The sequence below is a fragment of the Neophocaena asiaeorientalis genome, unplaced genomic scaffold (genome assembly GCF_003031525.2).
Source record: "Neophocaena asiaeorientalis asiaeorientalis breed wild unplaced genomic scaffold, Neophocaena_asiaeorientalis_V1.1 scaffold253, whole genome shotgun sequence".
NCBI classification, from domain to species: Eukaryota; Metazoa; Chordata; class Mammalia; order Artiodactyla; family Phocoenidae; genus Neophocaena; species Neophocaena asiaeorientalis.
In genome coordinates this window covers 5,151,521-5,176,008 of record NW_020174553.1, presented here as the reverse complement: position 1 = coordinate 5,176,008, position 24,488 = coordinate 5,151,521, and the positions used below count along the sequence as shown (strand labels likewise).

The 24,488-nt window shown below is 35.0% G+C and overlaps 1 protein-coding gene across 7 annotated transcripts in view; it reads right to left on the bottom strand.

Moving 5' to 3' along the window:
* DOP1A (DOP1 leucine zipper like protein A) overlaps window positions 1-24,488 on the bottom strand; it is an 82,802-nt gene that overhangs the window by 45,638 nt on the left and 12,676 nt on the right. For all 7 annotated transcript variants that reach the window (XR_003004860.1, XR_003004861.1, XM_024757415.1 and 4 more), the window contains exons 5-12: window positions 20,440-20,538; window positions 14,891-14,990; window positions 14,041-14,150; window positions 12,699-12,807; window positions 11,349-11,469; window positions 9,031-9,150; window positions 7,180-7,294; window positions 6,233-6,466 (exon numbers count right to left, since the gene is read on the bottom strand). Coding sequence is in view for 5 of the 7 variants with exons in the window: in XM_024757415.1 (XP_024613183.1) it covers window positions 6,233-6,466; window positions 7,180-7,294; window positions 9,031-9,150; window positions 11,349-11,469; window positions 12,699-12,807; window positions 14,041-14,150; window positions 14,891-14,990; window positions 20,440-20,538 (1,008 nt within the window). In the remaining 2 variants the exon portion in view is untranslated. The remainder of the gene's footprint in view (window positions 1-6,232; window positions 6,467-7,179; window positions 7,295-9,030; window positions 9,151-11,348; window positions 11,470-12,698; window positions 12,808-14,040; window positions 14,151-14,890; window positions 14,991-20,439; window positions 20,539-24,488) is intronic.

The window sequence follows — 24,488 nt, the reverse complement described above, 5'->3', positions numbered from 1 at the left end:
TGGCACAAAAAGAGAAATATAGATCAATGGAACAGGATAGAAAGCGCAGAGGTAAACACGCGCACATATGGTCACCTTATCTTTAATAAAGGAGACGAGAATATACAATGGAGAAAAGACAGCCTCTTCAATAAGCGGTGCTGGGAAAACTGGACAGCTACATTTAAAAGAATGAAATAAGAACAATCCCTAGCACGATACACAAAAATAAACACAAAATGGATTAAAGACCTAAATGTAAGGCCAGACACTATAAAAGTCCTAGACGAGAACATAGGCAGAACACTCTATGACATAAATCACAGCAAGATCCTTTTTGACCCACCTCCTAGAGGAATGGAAATAAAAACACAAATAAACAAATGGGACCTAATGAAACTTAAAAGCTTTTGCAAAGCAAAGGAAACCATAAGCAAGACGAAAAGACAACCCTCAGAATGGTAGAGGTAGAAAATATGAATCAAAGGACAAAGGATTAATCTCCAAAATTTACAAGCAGCTCAATATCAAAAAAACAAACAACCCAATCCAAAAATGGGCCGAAGACCTAAAGAGACATTTCTCCAAAGAAGATATACAGATTGCCAACAAACACATGAAAGGATGCTCAACATCATTAATCATTAGAGAAATGCAAATGAAAACTACAATGAGATATCATCTCACACCAGTCAGAATGGCCATCATCAAAACATGTACAAACAATACATGCCGGAGAGGTTATGGAGAAAAGGGAAGCCTCTTGCACTGTTGGTGGGAGTGTAAATTGATACAGCCACTAAGGAGAACAGTATGGAGGTTCCTTAAAAAACTAAAAATAGAAACCACCATATGACCCAGCAGTCCCGTTACTGGACATATACTCTGAGAGAATCATAATTCAAAGAGTCATGTACCACAATGTTCATCGCAGCTCTATTTACAATAGCCAGGACATGGAAGCAACCTAAGTGGCCACTGACAGATGAATAGTTAAAGAAGATGTGGCACATATATACAATGGACTGTTACTCAGCCATAAGAGGAAATGAAATTGAGTTATTTGTACTGAGGTGGATGGACCTAGAGTCTGTCATGCAGAGTGAAGTAAGTCAGAAAGAGAAAAACAAATACCATATGCTAACACATATATATGGAATCTAAAAAAAAAAAAAAAACTGGTTCTGAAGAACCTAGGGGCAGGACAGGAATAAAGACACAGACGTAGAGAATGGACTTGAGGACAAGGGGAGGGGGAAGGGTAAGCTGGGACGAAGTGAGAGAGTGGCACTGACATATATACACTACCAAATGTAAAACAGATAGTGGGAAGCAGCCGCAAGGCACAGAGAGATCAGCTCAGTGCTTTGTGACTACCTAGAGGGGTGGGATAGGGAGGGTGGGAGGGAGACACAAGAGAGAGGAGAAATGGGGATATATGTATATATATAGCTGATTCACTCTGTTATACAGCAGAAACTAACACACCATTGTAAAAGAATGATACTCCAATAAAGATGTTAAAACAAAAACAAAAACTAGAAATAAAATCTAATAAGTCTTCTATTTGGGACCGTATGAAGTGAAATTTCTGTCTGAAATATGTGAAGTACTATTTAAGTGTTTGCTATTAAGCTTACATTCTTTCAACAAGCAGTTACTGAACTGACATTATTTCCCACATTAGGTATTTGGAACAAAAGGAACTGTTTATAATCTAGAGGAGAAGAGACAATTACAGTATAAACAAAAAATGAACCAGCTACTGAAGTAGAATAACTTCATCATTATTAATAATAATGATTAACTGTTCCCTCTCTATAAGATAGGATGAGTACAATCATCAAGCATATTTTCTGGCTTAGTTTAAGTAAACAAAAGCTATACATACCACAAACTCCTTAGGTGATTGTGCCAGAGCATAATTTGTACTTGAAGATGATCACTAAAAAGTGATCTTATGGAAGATCACTGAAGATATACACACTAAATGCTCTGGTGCTACAAAGCTGGGCCTCACCTGGTGTTCTCTGCCTCAGTGAATGACACCACCCTTCAACAAAACAGGAAGGCAGAAATCTAGAGGCGATTCTTGGTACCTTCTCCACCTCTCCTCCACACTTTCCTTACATCCATTCCAGTACAGTGGTCAAGAGTGCTGGCCATGAGTCAGCTAAGAGTCTGCCACTTTCCCGCTTGGCAAGTCATTGAACCTCTCCGAACCCTGGCAAGTTACTGAACCTCTCCAAACCTCCTAATCTATGTAACTGAGATGGCAAATTCCCACATTTTACAGTTGCAATGAGGATTAAGTAAGACAGTGTAGAACCTGCCACTTAGTAAACCTTCAATAAATGTTAGTGATCACTCATTACCCTACCAATGCATTACTACAGCTTATTGATTTTTCCTCCCCAATACGTGGCTGATCCGTCCATTTCTGTCTTTACTCCCCCATCTTGTAAGCACATGTTACCACCACCTTTCATCTGTACTACTGTAGGTCTCCCCACATCCATTTCTGTTTCTCAGATCCATACTCCACATTGCAGCCAGAGTAATTTTTCTTTTCTTTTTTTTTTTTAACATCGTTATTGTAGTATAATTGCTTTACGCTGTTGTGTTAGTTTCTGCTGTATAACAAAGTGAATCAGCTAAACGTATACTTATATCCCCATATCCCCTCCCTCGGACTAATTTTTCAAATACACAAATCTGATTATGTCACTTGCTTCTCTCCCTTCAGTGTCTTCCCATTGCTCTGAAGATAAAGAATAAAAGCCTTAGTACAGTGAAAGGTTCTGTAAGACTTGGCCCCTGCCTACCTCAGCAGCAGCATGTCCCCTCCCTGTCTGCACAGCGCTCCTTTCTGCCTAGAGTCTGCAAATGCTCCTTCCTCTGTCAAGGGCTCTCTTCTTCCTACCTCACCCGCCCGGATTTCTCTAGAGCTTCACTCAAACAATCCGTCCTCAAGAAAGCCTTTCAAAAAAAAAAAAAGAAAGCCTTTCATGGCCCCCAATCTAGGTCTGATCACCCCTTTCCCACATTCCTATCACTCCATTCTTTCCTTCATACATTTATCACAACTATAATTAAATATGCAATTATTTGTTTAATATATGTCTCCCAAGCAGAAAGAAAGGGCCAGGAAGGGCAAAGTTCACCTAGGTATGCCTAGTTCACTGCTGGATACATAGAGTGGGTGCTGAACAAGGAGAGGTTGTTTTCTCTATTTCAAAGGTAAGAAAACTGAGGCTCAGGGAAGTTCAAAACAAAACTCGCCCAAGGTCATAGCAAATAAACTTAGTAGGTAGAAGAGCTCAGATTAGATGATTCTAAGCTTCATCCTCCTTTCACCACAGCAGATCACTGTCTCTATAACAGCATGAGAACTTTTCACATTAGAATGCCAAAGTTTAGAGGCAACAGAACTGAACTTGTCGATTTTTCTCCTTTGAAATTAATACATTTAAAAAAATAAGTCTTATTTAAATGGTAAAATTGTCATTAGCTTATTATTATTTCTGTATCAATCTTTCTCATATAAGGATTATAAAACAATGGATGATATTACATTAATAGAATTCATGCTATAAATTCAGTTATACCTGCATACATTTATAACAGTTGTATGGTCTATATTATGTAACTATAGTTCAGATTATTTTATATTAAAATATCTTTCTGAAAATAGAAAGGAATTACATTTGGGTATAGAGATGCAATACACTGATTTTACAAAAATGTACTAAGTGCGTGGAGAAAAAATTAAGATTTATAATTTTTAAAAGAATCCTTCAATTACAATTTCAAAAAAAGGAATACTGAAAATACTCTCAGCTTTCAAATATGATCAGTATTAGACATCTCAGTGAAGATAATACCATTGTGCTTCAGTAAAAAATAGAAAGAACATAGAAACCCTGGGAACAGGCAGGAAGACCAAAGGGTGAGGGGGGGGAAGCATATCTAAGGTTAATCAACGATTATATTTAAAAAGTGTATTATTTAATTCTTTCATTTAATATGAATGGGTGTTCCCATTTACTTTACCTGTAACCACCGATAAAGTGCCTCCAGATGTTTTCTACATAGTAAATATTCACATATTTGAATATGTTATTGAGAGACTGCTAAGGTCCCTCCCCTACTTTCACTAATCTCATTCAAATAAAAACCAAACCAATAACAGCTAATATCTCTTTTAGTTTTATTCCTAAGATCCTAGAGGCATAAATTAAGGAAAAACAGCATAGCAAAATGAACTGTCCAACAACACAATCAATATCTCTCACATATAAATAATAAGCAGGTAGGAAGGAAAATAAGACAAACTAGTTTTAGTTTATGTGGGATAATCCTGGGATATATTTAAATTGTTTGAGGGTAATGTTCATTTCATACATGAAAGGCAATATATTTAGAAGGTCCAAGAAAAAAGTTCTAGGGTTAAGACTTGATGGAAAAGGCTGTATGAGATCATCCTGATAATGTATTTTGCCTGGCTGACAAAATTAAAAAGCAACTGAAAAAGAAGTAAGGGCAACTATACAACCACAGGATTTAGGTAATGACCTTATATGCTAGAAATTTTTAAATCTTGTTTTTGACATAGTGCCCCTGTACCTAAATTCAATGGAATTACATGATTCTGGGAATGTTTTCATTACTATTTACTAAAAAGTATATGTCATATTATAAACCTGAAAGCTTTTAAATCGCTGAGTTTTCCACACCCATTTCATAGGTATTTAAATATGTTACTAGTGCCAGACATTAAAATTATAGTTGACTCTGAGCAATGAAGGGGTTAGAGGTACCAAACCCCTATACAGTCAAAAATCCACATGTGGGCTTCCCTGGTGGTGCAGTGGTTGAGAGTCCGCCTGCCGATGCAGGGGACACGGGTTCGTGCCCCGGTCCGGGAAGATCCCACATGCCGCGGAGCGGCTGGGCCCGTGAGCCATGGCCGCTGAGCCTGTGCATCCGGAGCCTGTGCTCTGCAACGGGAGAGGCCACAACAGTGAGAGGCCCGTGTACCGTAAAAAAAAAAAAAAAAAAAAAAAAAAAAAAAAATCCACATGTAACTTTTGTTACCACCAAAACTTAAGTTCTAAAAGCTTACTGTTGTCTGGAAGCCTTACTGATAACATAAATAATATATTAAAACATATTTTGTATGTTATATGTATATCTATGTATATTTTATGCATTCATGACACACCTAACTTTTTCTTAATTTTTGTGATTTTTCTAGGCTGTGCGGTTTGTCTGAGAGTTCTTTCAAATCTCCAAAAGAGAGTCACAAATCTCCAAAAAATTTTCCAATATATTTATTGAAAAAAAAAAATCCACATATAAGTGGACCCACTCAGTTCAGACCTGTGTTGCTCAAGGGTCAACTGTGTTACAATTCTATTCAACATCATAAAGTAAGCATTAAGAATCTGGAAGACTGAGGAGAGCAAAAAGATTCTGGATTTCAAGGAGAACATGTCAAAAACTTAGTGTATATATATGAAAAGGACCAATAAAGTTTGGATTATAAACCTGCTGTTTAATAGGATAGTTACTAGCAACATGTGGCTATTGAGCTCTTGAAATGTGGCTGATCTGACAAAGAAACTAAATTTTTTAATGCAATTAATTTTAATTAAAATTTTAAAAGTGATCCTTAATTTAGTTCTGAGAAAACTTTTAGGTATGTTTTGAACAACCCGGGTATGAGAATTTAATTTTTTAAATGTAAATTTTATGAAATTAAGTATAGATCAAGTACTTCTAATAAAAATTTAGTATTTGAATGTGCTGTAAGTATAAAATACACAGTGGAATTTTGAAGACAGTACAAAAAAAGAATGCAAAATATCTGACTAGTATTTTTTTATGTTACATCAGTTTTATATTGATTACATGTTGAAATGGTAATATATTACCTCTAATGGGCCAAGTAAAATACAATTAAAATTCTTTTCACCTGTTCTATTTTGGTTTTTTTTACTGTAGCTACCAGAAAATTTTAAATTATATATGTTGCTTGTGTTATATTTCTTTTGCAAAGTGTGGATATAGACAGTTAAATTGCACTAGAGCCAAAAAAAAGCCTACAAGACGATCTACTGCCACAACACTGGGAACTAGGAAAGATTGACGAATATTTAAATGAATATGTGTAAAGTGATGTTAGTTAGAAACTGTTCTGCCTTGAAGAAATATAATTGGTCTAGTACCAAAAATAACAGCAAAACGTTACCTTTTTGTCTTCCCACTCCTTGACTGAGTTGTTCTGCCCATTTGGAAACTGCAACACACCTCCAGTGCTGGCAGATAACAGAGGAGGTTGAACCTTGCTAAGGATCTTTGAGCAGAGCCTGAGAGAATCTGTGAGTTCAGTCAAGTGCAATGTCTGGAGGTGGCTTGTCAGGGCAGATATCATCCTGAGCAGCAACTGGGGCAAGTGTTCTGTCTGGATTTCAATATAAGTCTCCTGAAAATAAAAGCGAAGTGACAAAAGTTTACACAGTGTATAACTCCAAAGTTATGTTACTTAATTTTTAATTTATTAATATATAAGAAAAAGAAATAATTTTACTCATTTTATATGTACCATGCTCTTAATTAACATTGTATGGTCATTTATTATTAATGACGTAAAATTTCTATTCCCAAATTCTCAATTTAAGTACTTCGAAGCATGTACTATAAAAGAACCCCAGTTTTATCTGTTACATTACTGAAATTATAACATAACAAAAGTGAATACAATCAGTTAAAAACAAAACAGGCTGAATGTCATACCTGACACAGCACCCTCATACTTCTAGTAGGCTTCAAAATGAGAAAGCAAAGAATTGAGGAGAGAAAAGGGGAAAAGATTTCCAACAGTCTTCATTTAATAGAATCATTAATGAATACAAATGCAGCATTAGACTATTATATACTAAACATGTAAGACTTCAATAACATGCAATTATGAAATACATTCCATGTATTATATAAGAATTGTATATGTATTACATATAATGTATGTCAGAGGACAAAACACTTCAAAAATTTTATTTAAAATGCTATACCAAAAGGGGGAAAATCAATTTAATTTAAAAAATGATATTTATTTGAAGATGAGGTCTATTTCCAAAATGAAATATTTGAACTATGTTATTACATTTCCTCAGTATTTTTTCACCAGGGTGATCTTACCAAAGAAACTATATCCAACAAAAAATCCACCAGTAAGCAGAAATTGCTCAGTTGTAACTCAGATGAGTCGTTAACATCTCCAGGCCCACTCTGAAGTCTGGCATGCAGTGTCCTCCTAAAAGGACAAAATTCACTTTATCAAGTATCCTATCAAGTGATGCGAATCCACGTGATGATATCACTGTTCTTTAAATGAGTCATATCAACATTGGGATGCGCACGGGTAACGTCTTGTGATGAAGTATGTTCCCTTTCCCCTAGGACACTACTGTATCTCTCCATGGAAAATTCCCAAAGCAAGATTCCTAGGCTGAACCTCTCCCTATGACACCCATCCTGAACTTCCAAGTGTTCTGGATGGTTCTATTTGGGACTTATTTCCTATTTCTCCCACTACAGATCTCATCTCCTAGTTAAAATGGACTATTTGCTGCTTGATTTCTAACCTCAGGGCCTTTGTTCATACCAACCTGTCCCCCTGGATAGGCACCCTCTCCCAGCCTCATTCTCTCACAACCAGAATGCAGCCATCCTTCAAATGGTACCTCCTCTAAGAAGCCTCTTCTGATACAAGTAGTAGAGATTATTCCTCCAACAAATATGCACATTAAATCACATTAATCCTATCTGCCCATACACTGCCCTACACTCTGAAGACACAAAGTAAGAGTATGCTACAGTCCCTAGCCAGCAAGATATATAAGCCTATAGACAAATAACGTAACAATGTGATAGGGTAGGAGAAGTTGATTCTGATGGGAGATTTGAGGGAGTCATAGAAGGCTTCTGAAAGGGGGTGACCTCTTTATAGGACCTTACCAGATGGGCTAGGGAGAAGAATATTTTCGAAAAAATAACATGAGTGAAAGCTCAGCAGCATCACTGAAGGCTCAGTTAATGTTGTTCAAGGAATAGTCCAGGTTAGCTAGAGAAGGGTATATGTGTATGTTTGTGAATGTGAAAACAAAGTAGAAACCTGGGCCAGGGCCAGGTGGTGAAAAGACACCCACAATTCCTCTACATTCCTACCACATCTTAATCTCTCTCTTAAGGCACCCGTAACCTTTAGTTTAATGCAGTACTAGGAATATGCATGAGCATGTCTTACTTGTTCCTGCTGTGAGCTCTCTGAAGACAGGCACTGTCTATATGTCTAGCATAGTGCCTTTCCACTGGGTGCGCAGTAGCTGTTCAATGAGTAAGCAAGCAACTTTCTAAATCGTTAAAGGGATTAATTTTATATTTATAAAAGACTTCTAATCCCGAGATCATAAATGCTTACTTGTTGACTCTATGCTCCCAAGGCTTGAGAGGTTAATCGGCTGCTGAGAGAATTTGGTCTAGAATCCAGACAGAAATTCTACCCAGGTTCACTAGTATTACTGGGTTTTCTGAGCATTTTTTAAGCTTTACAACCTAAGGAGTGGATGATAATATGGGCTGGTTCTATGTTTTTAAAAACATAAAAGTGACCGAGGACTTTTTTGTTATTCAAAGTGGGAAGCATTTTGGGAAAGTGTGCTGAGGCACCAGCCACAAATTTGCTACTTTCTCTGCAACAAAGAAAAACTGGATTACTATAGATTGGAGAGGGAAAATCTTTCATCTATGCTGGTGATTGAATAACTCACCTCTAACTTCCTTTTCAAATCTAAGATTATACGATCAATGATTCTGTATTCTAGAGTGACATGGTAGAGACAGATTATGGCCATTAAATGATAGTTGTCAGTAGTAGTAGTAAAATGTATAAAAGAACATTCTTTTCATTAAACTCAAGAACTTAAAAAAAATAACAAAGACTGGCTTTGAATGCTATTAAATGAAAATGAATAAAAGAGTTTAACGTACCTACAACATTCTTCAAACCAACGTGCAACATAATCCCACATATAATAAGGCTCAAAGGAATTGAAGAGAAGGTTGGCAGTTTTAATCAGTTCTGCTGTTTTCTTATTTTCCCTTAATTTACTAAAAAAAAAGAAAAAACAAAAACTGATAAATATAACATCTACTTTTTCAAATTTAAATGTGAGTGGAATGTTGTTAGGGGAGTATATATTCCTAAGTATTTGCTAGAAAACTTGCTAGTGAGAATATTGCAACAAATAATTTTTATCTACGGTCACTTTATCACTTTATGTGTAGTTATTTTTCCAAGTTTGAGTTTTCATAACTCAAATGTATGATCAAGATCAGAAATTAACCTTGTGTAAGAAAAATAGCTGTGCTTTCAGCAGAAGAACAAGAAGTTCTTTTTGAACTATTTTGAGAGCCTGATGGTGAATTTGGCATTAAGTTCCTTTGTTTCCCTTAACACATATAAACTGAGTGATTTTTTAAATTAATTAATTAATTAATCTTTGGTTATGTTGGGTCTTCGCTGCTGCGTGCGGGCTTTCTCTAATTGTGGTGAGCAGGGGCTACTCTTCATTGTGGTGCGCAGGTTTCTCATTGCGGTGGCTTCTCTTGTGGAGCACGGGCTCTAGGTGCACGGGCTTCAGTAGTTGTGTCATGCAGAATCAGTAGTTGTGGCTTGCGGGCTCTAGAGTGCAGGCTCAGTAGTTGTAGCACATGGGCTTAGTTGCTCCACAGCACGTGCGATCTTCCTAGACCAGGGCTCGAACCCATGTCCCCTGCATTGGCAGACGGATTCTTAACTACTGCGCCACCAGGGAAGGCCCGGTGATTTGATATTGACAGCCTTGATTCTGAAAGAATTTTCTCTGCTTTCCTGTACTATTCAGGATTTGTTTGAGAAAGGTTAAGTTTATCTTGGTGAGTTTCAATCAAATTATTATTTTTAGCTTGAAAAACAATAACAACAAAAAGAAGTAATCCTGTCAATAGCCACTTTTACTGTAATTCCATCAGGGAAAAATAACTTCGTTATTTCAAGTGGGAGCCCGCTAGCCTATTAAATACCCACCTAACTACCATCTCCTGTCACCCTTCCTAACAATTAAAACAATTATTTTTCTATACAGTGATGTACTGTCAATACAACTAGCATGTTATAGCACGAAAGGCTAATTAAATACTCTATGGGACAAAATAAATTATCAGGCAGTGTACAGAATGAAACAGAGTACAAAGTTAGTCAATATTAACTGCTCAAACAAAAATCAGAGGGGATAATATTTATCAGAAATCAAAAACTGTCTTAAAAAGTTTTAATATATAAAAGTATGCTTTAGGAAAGCCCAGTTTATCTCCAAAGTGTCACCAAGGTGACACTAATAAAATGCAAAGTGAGAATTCCCTGGCGGTCCAGTAGTTAGGACTCTGCACTTTCACTGCTGAGGGCCCAGGTTCAATCCCTGGTCAGGGAACTAAGATCCCAAAAGCCACGCAGTGCAGCCAAAAAAAATTAATTCATTAATTAATAAAATAAAATTATGCAAAGTATGTAAAAGAAATTGTTGTCTTGGATCCTTTGTCATAATGATAAATGAGACTGGAAAACAGGTAGGCTCCTTAAAGTAGAGAAGAAATGAAAAAGTAAGACTTTGTCAGCATGTATCTACCACTGACTTAGAGAAGAAGATATGCTAATGTTATATGACTTCTCCCAGGGATTAAAGAAAAAAATGTGTATATACACACAGACACACACATATATATATATAGAAATAATTTGAAAGAAGAAAGAACCATCACTTGAAAAAAAGTCTTTAAAGAACGCCTAGTGCCCTCTGATTCATTTAATTCTGTGGTCAAGTCTTCTTCTGATCTATGCTTTGGTCTCCTGAGTGTGTCAAGGCACCAAGAGGGCACGACCCTGTGCAAACTACCAGGCCTGGTTACCAAGCAAGGTACAGCTTTCATTATTAACTGACATGTGGAAGCTAATCTTTTGTGAGTTTGATAAGTGTGAATGAATTCCCTGGAATCTATATCTTCACATTAACTGCTAAAATTTAGTTTTCTAAACTGGTGAGGCTGAGAACTAACCCTGGAAGGTGGTGGCATTGCACACAGCACTCATGCTACACATGCGTGTTTGAAAGGTCAGTGCAGTTAATTACGAGAGCTCACATTACTAAAATATAGCGATACTTTAAATCAAACTCACTCATTCATAACACAAATTTCATGTAGCAATGTCTACTTTACAAACATTAATAAAGGAGGACCTTTGTGTCATGCTTAATTTTTTGGTAATCCACCTGCTTAACTGAGCGTGATCCTTGCTGAAGGGTGGTTCCATCTGAAGATCCAATTCTGCTTTACACTGAGAATATAATGTTCTAAACACTTCAATGAGGACGTCTTCTAGAATTACAGGTCCTAAAATTAATATACATATTAAAGACAATAATTAAGATTACAAATCATGATTATCTACAAATTGGCACAATTAAAGTATGCTTTAAAACAGGTATTTTGAAAAAATAATGTTTTTTCCAGAAGTGAAACTAAACTTCACATCCTGAGAGGCTAACAGTAAAATAGCAAAGAACTGAACAAATGTTTATCTAACTATATAGGTTGACGTAATAGAAATTACAAAATCAGGGAAACTGGTTTTGCCAGTTAATAGCTCTATTAGCTTGGACAAGTTATTTAACTTCTTTGAGCTTTGGTGTCTTCATGCAGAATGAGGATAATAGCAAACTTATGGGACTATCAGTGTAAGGGTCAGGAAAAATTCTGTAAGATGGGTAGCATGGTTCCCAGAATATAATGAGTACTCAATGAATGTAACTTATATTACTATTATTAATTAAAATAATACAAAGGTGTACAAGGCTAAACTTTACTGCTATAAGAGACGCCAATCTCCTCAGAAAACTTCCTGAACTTCCATCTATTACCATGTAATAGAGCCACTGGTACAACTCAAGTTATTTTTATATTTAAATTTTTTCATTTTTTCTTTTAAGAGTTGGTGAGAGAACTTATGCATATTTGCTAAAACTTCTGCACATAAAAAGAAGAAAAAAAAAACTTCTGCACATAATTTAATAAAACTACATACTTTATTATTTCACTTTATAATTGCTAATATTTTCAGTTTTTCTTACTTTCTGTCTCAGGTGCCGTAACTATCTTCCCAAGAGATCTAGTATATAAGAAGTACACAGTGAAGAAAGGGAAAACACATAAAACAAAGGGGATGTGGGGAAGAAGGTTGAGGGGTATGACTAAAATACTTTTGCTCAAATCCTTGAATTCTGTGAACTATAAGATAGTCATGACAGATCATCAGTGTTTTGATTTCAGTACCTTAATCAGGATTAAGAGGGGCTTAGATAGCACCTTTAAGGTGAATCTTCTGCTACCTACGTAGTACAGGGTAGACATATGTTAATATACCAGCTGAATGTACATCTGTATCTTCTTAATGTTCTAGAGTGAATTTTAGGTAAGGAATTGTTGAGAACCTGTATTTAAAGGCCACCTCAAAATACAGAAATTTTTCTAAGTAATGACTTTGTCTTATATTTATCATGAAGAAATACAAAACCACCACATATGATCTTATGCCCTAGGATAGTTAGGATAGTATATATTACCTAGCTCAGGTTTGTCCAGTAAACTGATTAAAATACGAAAAGGTTTTAGATCCTGCATTAAAGTGCTCTCTTCTCCAAATCCATTCACTTGTAAGATCCCCACCATTGCCTTCAAAGAAGAAAAAGTACATTAGTCATTTAAGTAAACAAATTCAAAGATTTTTTCTTAAGAAAAATATTTTTATATACAACCATATGTAAACAGAGATTTACATCTCCTATTGCTTTTCTGAAGTTCTTTTGCTGAAGTTGGCTTTTTTCCTCTGCTGGGGGAAAAGAAAAGTTATATTCATTTCTCTTGACAGAAGAAGAAAGGGCTTAACTTTTCCACCATTTTTTCTAGAGAAAATGTAAAGAAAATCTAGAAAAATAAATTCATGAATTATTTGATTTCCTAAAAGATAAAAATGTTCCTCTTGACTGTCAACATGCTCCAAACTATCACTCATTATCATGGCAGTATCTACTATTATGCAATTATTTTCTCATTAGTAACTCAAAACTGTATTCTTATAACTTCACTTATTTCAAACTGTTTCAGATACCATGTACTCTCTCAGTTTAAGATATCTTGAATAAATTTAATTGAAGTAAAAATAATATGAAATAAGCCTATAGATCATTTTAATATTTCCATTACAAAAGTAGTTTTTTTTTTTTTAATTATTTATTTATTTATTTTTGGCTGCGTTGTGTCTTCGTTGCTGTGCGAGGGCTTTCTCTAGTTGCGGCGAGCGGGGGCCACTCTTCATCGCGGTGCACGGGCCTCTCGCTGTCATGGCCTCTCTTGTTGCAGAGCACAAGCTCCAGATGCGCAGGCTCAGTAGTTGTGGCTCACGGGCCTAGTTGCTCCGCGGCATGTGGGATCCTCCCAGACCAGGGCTCGAACCCGTGTCCCCTGCATTAGCAGGCAGACTCTCAGCCACTGCGCCATCAGGGAAGCCCCAAAAGTAGTTTTAACATTTAAATTCTTGTTGCAACCCAAATTTCCCTGGAATTTCAGAGTAAATAACACAGGTCCTGGCTCATTTTTGGAAGAGCTCCAACTTCCATAGGGCAGACAGGTGAGAAGCTGCAACTACGTTGTGATGAACTCATGAAAACAAAGTAAATGAAGAAAAAGATCTCAGGACTTACACAGAAGTGAGTCTAGCTTACCATTACTTACTTATTTCATTGCAGCCATTGGCTTGTTACAGTCATTCTTAGGAAGTTTGTGAGTCTTGTCTCCACCCCTTCAACTGCAAATTAATTCAAGGCAGGACTTCGTCTTATTTGTTATTTGTTGAGTAACTACAGTGGTCACGGAGTAACCAAAAAATAAAATGAAAGCATCCATTACCTGAACCAACAATTCTTTCGAAAAGGTAGTGAAATAGTAAGTAGCGTGTTCTTCAGGATTGCTGTGTCTTGTGCTTCTGGGTCCTATGATAGCACCGTTGTTATCAAAACCTCCATGGAAACAAATTGTAAAATAAATTAAAATGGAGTTCTTAAAACTGTTGTTCACTAAATACCAAAACAGCAAATATCTCAAAAACAGCACTAAACACTTACCAATTAGTAGCCCAATCAATGTCAGCAAGAGAGATTTTAGATAGTTTAATAAAGGGAAACCAATTCAATACATAAGTGAGTATCATAGTAAACTTCCAGAATTATCTTGGTTTTTTTCAAACAGTGAAAGAACTGAAGATTCAGAAAATCCAAAGTAAGTTATATTGTGTCTTCTCACTCCAGGCAGTAAAGAGTTGTGAAGACAGGCCAAACACAAAAAGTACGGAAGAACAAAGTGTACACAATGTTTTACTGCCTGAGTGGGAGACAGGTAACATGTGTGGGACAGGAGTACTAGTCCTGATTCCTTTCAAGTTTTGGATATTATGTCATTATCCTGATTATGAATTTATCCTTCTTTGTCTACATACTCAGAGTATAATAGCCTCAATTTATAAGGGGAAAAAAATCTTGTCAAAGGGAACACGACCTATAGATTAAAACAGCTTCTTCAACTAAGAAGCTTTTGAGATTTCTTCATACCATACACAACTCATACTGTCTTTATTTTTATTATCTATTTAAGTAAACTTTTAGTTTCTTAATTTAGGACATACATAAACTTGATAATACTTATGTATGGAAAATTTCCCTTCATCCTTTCCTAGCTAAGACCACACACATCAAACACTTACCGAGAAGCCAGGCATAAAGTCTTCGGTTCAGGGACATATCCCTCCTTAATACTACGTGCAGGGCTGCTGACAAGATCCTTATCATGTCTGGTCGAGTGGCCTGCAATAGTTGGGAACGTGGTCATACTTAATCACATACAGAAATATATTACTTTCCTTCCTCTTTAAAAAAATAATACCTCACAGTACATTCAGAACTTGAGGGTTTATGAGGTACTTTCATACAACATTATCTCATTTGATCTTTCAAACACAGGACTTATTACTTCCATGTTACAGATTAGGAAACAGAAAAGCTGGATAACACAGCTATTTAGTTGCATAGCTAAAACTATAACTGAAATAGTTTAACCTCCATTTTAAAGTTTTTTATCCTATCCAATATTAGCAAAATCTGTCAGAAACAAAGAAATTGGAGCCAGAAGGGACAGACACAAGAAAATAATACGCCTTTAGTCTTTCACATTCGTAGTGGTGTCAAGTGACTATAAATAAACTCTTCAGAAGTTCACTATCTTCATCAATTCCAAGTCTTTCATTTCTTGTTTTTAAAATTTTTATCCTGTAGTATTTCAAACACAGAGAAATACAGAAAACAATATAATGAACCCTTTTTGTAACCATCACCCAGCTTTAACAAATCTTAATTTCTTTTTTTCATTTTACTGAAGGTCTTTTAAAGAGAAATAATTCACTTTTTTCTTTGCCTCTTTCCTAATAGCCTTAATTAGATGTTTAAAATATGATTTACTAAAGGAGATCTGGTTTCAGCTAAAAGGGTTCAAGTTAAAAGAAAAAAGGAAAGCAATTAATTAAATTGCTGGCAATTTTAAGAATATTACTAGATAATCACTTTAGAATAGAATTTTGGAATTTGAGCATTAGAAGGTATGGTAGAAATCACCTAGTCTCACAACCACTTTAGAATAAAGGACCAGAGCCTCATAGGGCCTAAGTACTTAAATGCCTTGTTGGTGCCCAGCTGATAGTGAATGCACCTCTCCTTAATCAGACTACCCAACTTTTTACTACACCATGCTTTTTGACAGACAGTATTAGAAAGGAATTCACCCAGCTTGCCTATTTTAAAGGAATCTTAGAGAAGTAACTGACATGTTACAGAACACAGATCATCAATAGCTGCCAAAATACAGGCACTCATCTGAACACAGATGTCTTCTATTTCTCTAAGCAACTCTCAAACGGCGGTTCCCAGACTCCTGGGGATCTGTAAGAGCCTTTCAGGAGGACCACAAGGTAAAAATATATATATAAAACAATACCAAGATGTTGTTTGCCTTTTTTGATGTGTTAACATTGGCTCTGATCATGCAATACCGGGTAAAACTGCTGGCATCTTAACACAAAAAGAAGCAGTACCAGCAGTGGCATCCACCGTACTTGTAGTCATTGTATTTTTTACTGTTATGTATTTACAGTAAAAGTCAAAAACAAAAAAAGAAAAGTCAGTTTCACTTAAGAATGATGATTAAACAGCAAACATTTATTTTATTAAATATTGACTCTTGAGTACCTGTCTTTTAATATTCTGTGTAATGAAAGGAGTATACATAAAGCACTCCTACTGTAAACTGAAGCATGATGGATGTCTCGAGGAAAAGCACTTGTGTGACTATTTGAATTGTGAGGTGAACTACCAGCTTTTTGTCACAGAATACCACTTTTACCTGAAAGAATGACTGATATGACCTATGATTATTCAGGCTTGGACACCTGGCAGACATTTTCTCAAAAATAAACAAACTGAGCCTGTCACTTCAAGGGAAAACAATTAATATTCATTATTGCAAATAATAAAATTTAAGCTTCCAAGAGAAAATTAGAATTTTGGAAAATTTGTATTTGGCTTGAAATTATACTGAACTGAACCGAACTGGCTTGAAAGCTTCCCAATACCCAACAGACTTTACTGATGAGATCAGTGGTGATACTAGTAAATGGGATTGTTGTTGTGTTAACACTTGGGACATATGCATAATTCAGTAAAACAACACTTTCCAAACAACCAATCATGATGTTACAAAAGCATGTATGGGTAAAAGATCTATTCAAAGTGCAAGACAGACCAGTGGATTTTAATGAAACACACTATGAAAAGTTCATTGATATGGTTTTAGATTTCATATTACAACTAATTTTTTAAAAAACTATGGCTTGTTGAGTTTTGGCGTAGTATCAAAGAAAAATATACTATTTTAACAAAAAAGGCTATTAAAATATTCCTTCCTTTTCCAACTAGTATCTGTGTGAGATCAAATTTTATCCATATACTTCAATCAAAAGAAAAAAATCACAACAGAGTGAATGCTGAAGTAGATACGAGCATTCTGCTTTCTACTATGAGACCAGACATTAAAGAGATTTTCAAAAAATATCAAACAATGCTAATCTACTAATTTTTTTAACGTGTTGGAAAATACTCTCATAAAATCTGTACTCATGTGATAACTTTGTTATGTTAAATGAATTAGTAAATATTTAAAAATTTGTCAGTTTTAATTTATAATATGATAAACATAGATAGATCTAACCTACATAAGCAAAAGAATTTTTAGGATCCTCAATATTTTTAAAGAATGTAATGGGGTCCTGAAACCAAAGAACTGCTGATCTACCTATTTAACCTCAGATACATGTAGGTCACAGATATTGTCACAAGATATGAAAAGTACTAATGTCTTCCAATCTTATTTTGAGAGAAAAACTTACTTTCCTAAGAAAGTAAGAAGTCACTTCTTGATTACTATTGACATCACTACGTATTGCTAATATGGAAAAAAATTCTATTATAATCTCAATTAAAGGTCTAACTTCTAGAGATTAGGGTCAACTTTCCATAAAATTAATAAAGAGAGTCTAATAAACTTGTAAAGTGCTAACACGCCTAACAGCAATCACTCTTTTTGGGATAAGGTAATGAAGGCTCTCTTAAATTACCATTACAATCAATACTTGTTATGAGTTTATTACATGCAAGACATGGAAAGGAGGAAAGTGGGGAACAAAGAATACTCTGTCATGATCCTTTGATCCTTTTTCTCAGGTAATCTAATAATATGGTATAGTAATGCGGGGGGAAGAGTATTAGAATTGGTCTGGGTGGAGTATGTACTTTTAAAAAAACATATTCAACACAGCTATTGTTTTCATAATGCAAATTACAGAAGGAAGGCAGAGAAAATCTTTTTGCTTGGTAGGGATACAGAGATGGTAAAGTAAGAAAGTACTGAAAGAAGCTCAGGCTGAAAAAAGGTTGAGAAGTACTGGTCTAGTGAGATTACATTGTTCGTCTCCATTTAAGTCTACCATGACTCAATTCTTCAGATCTTGCTGAATCATCTATCAGTATATTGAAGGACTAATAGCGTTGAAAGTTTGAAAGGGAAGAAAGCAATGGGAATGTTTAACAGTAAAGGTTAATAAGTTTTTTTAATAAACATTTTAGGCTTTTGAGCCACATATTTCTTTGCTGTGCATTAATTTTGTATCCTGCTACTTTACCAAATTCATTGATTAGCTCTAGTAGTTTTCTGGTAGCATCTTTAGGATTCTCTATGTACAGTATCATGTCATCTGCAAACAGTGACAGCTTTACTTCTTCTTTTCCGATTTGGATTCCTTTTATTTCCTTTTCTTCTCTGATTGCTGTGGCTAAAACTTCCAAAACTATGTTGAATAATAGTGGTGAGAGTGGGCAACCTTGTCTTGTTCCTGATCTTAGTGGAAATGTTTTCAGTTTTTCACCATTTAGGATGATGTTGGCTGTGGGTTTGTCATACATGGCCTTTATTATGTTGAGGAAAGTTCCCTCTATGCCTACTTTCTGGAGGGTTTTTATCATAAATAGGTGTTGAATTTTGTCAAAAGCTTTCTCTTAATCGATTGAGGTGATCATATGGTTTTTCTCCTTCAATTTGTTAATATGGTGTATCACACTGATTGATTTGCGTATACTGAAGAATCCTTGTATTTCTGGGATAAACCCCACTTGATCATGGTGTATGATCCTTTTAATGTGCTGTTGGATTCTGTTTGCTAGTATTTTGTTGAGGATTTTGCATCTATGTCCATCAGTGATATTGGCCTGTAGTTTTCTTTCTTTGTGACATCTCTGTCTGGTTTTGGTATCACGGTGATGGTGGCCTCATGGAATGAGTTTGGAAGTGTTCCTCCTTCTGTTATATTTTGGAAGAGTTTGAGAAGGATAGGTGTTAGCTCTTCTCTAAATGTTTTACAGAATTCGCCTGTGAAGCCATCGTAAAAAATCATTCTTATCTTGTGGGCTGCTTTCCCACCTCTCTACTGGTAAGTTCAGACTACACCGATATGCCCCAGCAGCTGTTTTTGTGAAAAGCCAGAGGCAGAATAAAGTCCCTTGGCTTAAGGATGGCAAGTCTTAAAATAGAAACTGGGGGTGGTTTATGTCCCACCCCTATAAATATACTGTTCCTATTACTAGGGAACAGTATAGGCAATGAAGTATAAGATTCTTCAATTATTAGTAACTCAATTTCAACCTGAATAAAGCAATAAAAGAAAAATTTGAGCATGGCAAATTATAATGAAAATTCACTAGTTATCTACTAACCACAGCTCTTACAAAATCCCAAATAATAGTCTTTTCTGCTAATGACGTTTTAGAAACAAACTTACTTTTCTGAGGTAAAAGTTTTCCATTTCTTATTACATTTGTTAGGTATGTAGTTCCACCATTCTGAATACTTACACATTCGTGCTCTAAATTGCTCATCATAATTTAGAACTCAAAAGAATTTAGATCACTTCCTTAAAAAATGAGGATAGTAATTAAATTAAGTTCCAGCTTCATTTACGATTTAAGTGAGCTATTATCTGTCACGAAAGTACAGTTGACCCATGAACAAAGAGGGGGTTAAGAGTGTCGACAGTTAATGGAAAATCCAAGCATAATTTCAGTCGGCCCTCCATATCCACGGTTCCACATCCTAGGATTCAAAAAACCATGGATTCTGTAGTACTGTAGTATTTACTACTGAAAAAAAATCTGCATATAAGTGGACCTGTGCAGTTCAAACCCTTGTTCAAGTTTCAACTGTACTAGAGAATGTCAGAGTAACTAAATATTTGGCTTTCAAATTACAGCCAACTCTGCTAAGGGTCTGACATACATACCCCAAATCACCAAACCAAGAAAAGATGACATTAGGACAGAGATAACAGCTAGGTAGAAGGCCTGGGTCTCAGAGTCTTGGCTTACTCACAGCTAGCAATGAATAACAATACCTCTTGCCTTTTAAAGGTTAAAACTTTTTTTTAAAGGTATGAAATAATCTATTTCATTCTTCATATTCTTATCCAAATCAATAAATCTTATTTTCCCCCAAATTTCACAAATTCCACTCCTTAAAAAGGGAACTTGTTTTCTATGTGCTTACTGGTTTATAAAACAAGAGAATACAACTTAAATCCAATTTTAAAAATAACTACACATCAGGAATCTATGAATGTCGAAAGAATGCCTTATGTTGATACTGGCATTACTGTTTTACCTGACTCATGTGGAATGGAAAACAGAAGAGTATGAGGTCCAGTGTGCTTCTCTGTACCAGTACACTTGAATCCTGCACCGAAGTGCTTACTGCTTCTACCTAAAATAAGAGAGCCTTTAGTATCTATTGCGTATTACCCTGGGAAATAGTTACCATGAAAATGTAACAATGCTTCATTTTCCTCAAAAAATAGAAGTATGCTTCCAAGTTTCTTTTATCACTAATTACACATTTGTACATTGTTTTCAATAGGTAAATAGAATAGTTTAAAATTAAGGAGCACAAAAGAGCACACAGCCAAAAGGTTCTCCCCCATCTGTTTCCAACCACCCAGTTTTGTTTGTGTAAACAATCAAGACTACCAGTGAATACTTTCTGCAAATATAAGTAAATAAAAACATGCATGCATAATCCCAAACTCTGCCTTTTTCATTTAACAACATACTCTGCAGAGCTTTCCTTAACACTACATAAAGAACTTCATTTTTTATATCCAAAGAAATACTTCCTTTCATAGATGAATCCTAATTTATTTAACTAGGCTCCTAATGATAGACATTTATACTGCTTACAACCATTTACTATTGTAAGTAATGTTGCAATATACTTACATAATATACAAGCACACCTACAGGATAAATCTTTCAAAGCAGAATTGCCAGATATTGTGATATACGCAGTTGCAATTTAAATAGTGTAATGCTTTGTCTTAAGGTTATGTATATTTATATTCTCACCAGCTCTGTGTGACAAATTGTTTTTCCGTGTTAACCCACACGTTTCTTGTTTTTGTCAATCTGATATATGAAAATGGGTATCTTCATACAGTTTAGATTTTTATTTCTCTTCTTACAAATAACACAGAATTTTTTCGTACCTTTGAATTATTTTTATTTCCTTAGGTTAAGTTTCTGTTCAAATCAATTTTTCGACTTGACTGTTAATATTTACTTATTTATTTACGTAGCTCTTTGAATAATAAGGAGGCTAGTCCTTTGACTGTGATGTATTATAAACAGTTATCCAATTATGGCAATTGATTTTTAAAGAAATTTTTAAAAATGACTTCTTTAAAACTTCCATTAAGTCATTAAAAGGAAATGTAACAATACATTTGGAAAATAGTTTGGTGGTTTCTTGTAACCTTAAAACATATATTAGGACAAAATATAAAACTAAATCTGTTTGAGCTTAGATTAGACACAATTTCTTAGATAATATCTAACACCAAAAGCACAAATGACAAAAAAGAAAACAGATAAATTGGATTTGATCAAAATTAAAATTTTTGTGCTTCAAAGGACACTATTAAGAAAGTGAGAAGACAACTGAATGGGAGAAAATATTTTAAAATCATATATAGGATAAGAATTTAATATCCATAATGTACAGAGAACTCCTACAACATAACAACAAAAAGAGAAATAAACCAATTTAAATAATGGGCAAAGAATTTGAACAGACATTTCTCCAAAGATTTAAAGATGGCCAATAACCACAAATATGTTCAACACCGTTAATCATTAGGGAAATGCAAATCAAAACCACAATGAGATAACACTTCAAAGCCATTCGGATGGCTATAATAAAAAAGACAGACAGTAACAAGTATTGAAATGGATGTAGAGAAAAGGGAACCCTCGTATATTGCTAATTGGAATGTAAATCGGTACAGTAACTTTGGAAAACAGTTTGCCAGTTCCTCAAAAAGTTAAACACAGTTACCATATGACCCAGTAATCCCACTGTTAGGTGTATACCTAGAAGATACAAGAACTTATGTCTACACAAAAACTTCTGCATGAATGTTCATAAAGCATTATTCCTTAATAGCCAAAAAGGAGAAGTAACACAAACTGTAATTAACTGAATGATGGATAAATAAAATGTGCTATATCCATACAGTAGAATATTAATCAGCTATTAAAAGGAATGAAGTACATGCTTCAATATGAACAAAGCTTGAAAATATTATGGTAAGTGAAAGAAGCTATTCATAAAAGACTACATATCATATATTTCATTTATATGAAATGTCCAGAATAGGCAAATCTATAGAAACAGAAAATAGACAGTGGTTGCTAGGGACAGGAGTGAGGGAAAATGTGATGTGATTAATGGGTACAGATGGGGTTTCTTTCTGGGGTGATGAAAATGTTCTCAAATTAGTGGTGATAGTTGTACAACTTTGTGAATATACTAAAAACCACTGAACTATTCAATTCAAAAGGATAAATTTCATGGTATGTGAATTATATCTCAATAAAGCTGTTATAAAAAAAGTTAAACATATATTTACCTTATAAAGCAGGAATCCCATTCCTATGTATTTTCCCAAGAAATAAGAATATATGTCTGGATAAAGAAGATGTGGTACATATATACAATGGAATATTACTCAGCCATTAAAGAGAATGAAATAATGCCATTTGCAGCAACATGGATGGACCCAGAGATTATCATACTAAGTGAAGTAAGTCAGACAGAGAAAGACAAGTATCATATGATATTGCTTATATAAGGAATCTTAAAAAAAATGATACAAATGAACTTATTTACAAAACAGAAATAGACTCACAGACTTAAAAAACAAACTTATGGTTACCAAAGGGGGAAGGTGGGGGGAAGAGATAAATTAGGAGGTTGGGATTAACATATTCACACTACTGTATTTAAACCAGATAACCAACAAAGACCTACTGTATAGCACAGGGAACTCTACTCAAGATTCTGTAATAATCTAAATGGGAGGGCTCCAAAAAAAAAAAAAAAAAAAAAAAAAAAAAAATCTAAATGGGAAAAGAATTTGAAAAAGAAAAGATATATGTATATGTATAACTGAATCATGTTGCTGTGCACCTGAGACTAACATTATAAATCAACTACATTCCAATATAAAATAAAAATTAAAAAAAGAAAGAGGGACTTCCCTGGTGGTCCAGTGGTTAAGAATCTGCCTTCCAATGCAGGGGATGAGGGTTCGATCCCTGGTCGGGGAACTAAGATCCCACATGCTGCGGGGTAACTAAGCCTGCAGCCTCTAGAGCCTGTGCGCCACACCTAGAGAGCCTGCGTGCCTCAACTACTGAGCCCACGTGCTCTGGAGCCCGTGCACCACAACTAGAGAGACCACACCCTGCAACTATTGAGCCCATGCGCTCTAGAGCCCGAGTGCCACAGCTGGAGAGAAGCCCGTGCACCGCAACAAAAGATTTCGTTTGCTACAACCAAGACCCAACGCAGCCAAATAAATAAATATGAAAAAAAGAGAAATAGTTATAAATGGAAAAAAAAGAACATATGTCTATATAAATAACTGTACGCAAATGTTTATATTAGTTTTATTCATAACTGCCCCAAACTGGAAAGAACTCAAATGTTCATTAATCAGTGAATGAATAAACAAACTATGGTATATTCATACAATACTACATAGCAATATAAAAGAACAAACTATTGATACATGCAAAAACATGGATGATTCTCAAACACGTTGTACAAAGTGAAAGAAACCAAACAACAGCTAACACTGCATGATTCTATTATGTAACATTCTGCAAAAAGCACAATCTACAGGAATAGAAAATAGATCAGTGTTTACAAGGACTTGGGAGTATAGGGGAATGAGAGTGACTACGAAGGGACAGAAAAGAACTTTTTGGGGTGATGTAAATGTTCTCTATCTTGATTTTATAGTATGTATATGTGTATATAGTATGTATAGTATACTATAGTATGTATAGTATGTATGAATTTGACAAATGACTGTATGTATTTGTCAAATTCATACAACTGTACACGAGTTAATTTCAGTGTATGTTAATTACACTTTAATACATATAACCAAAAATCTGCATAAAAATCTGTCATTTCATAATCATGTGGGGAAAAAGTAAAGGATGATTAATCACAACCTTTTTTTTTAAACATTTCAAAATGACCCTTAAGGGATTCTTTGGTTTTCACTCCTTGCTCATTTTAAGAGTACAGCACTCTACAGAGATAAAAGGTTTCCTTCTGTTCTTAATCTTGAAATTAAAAAGTATAAG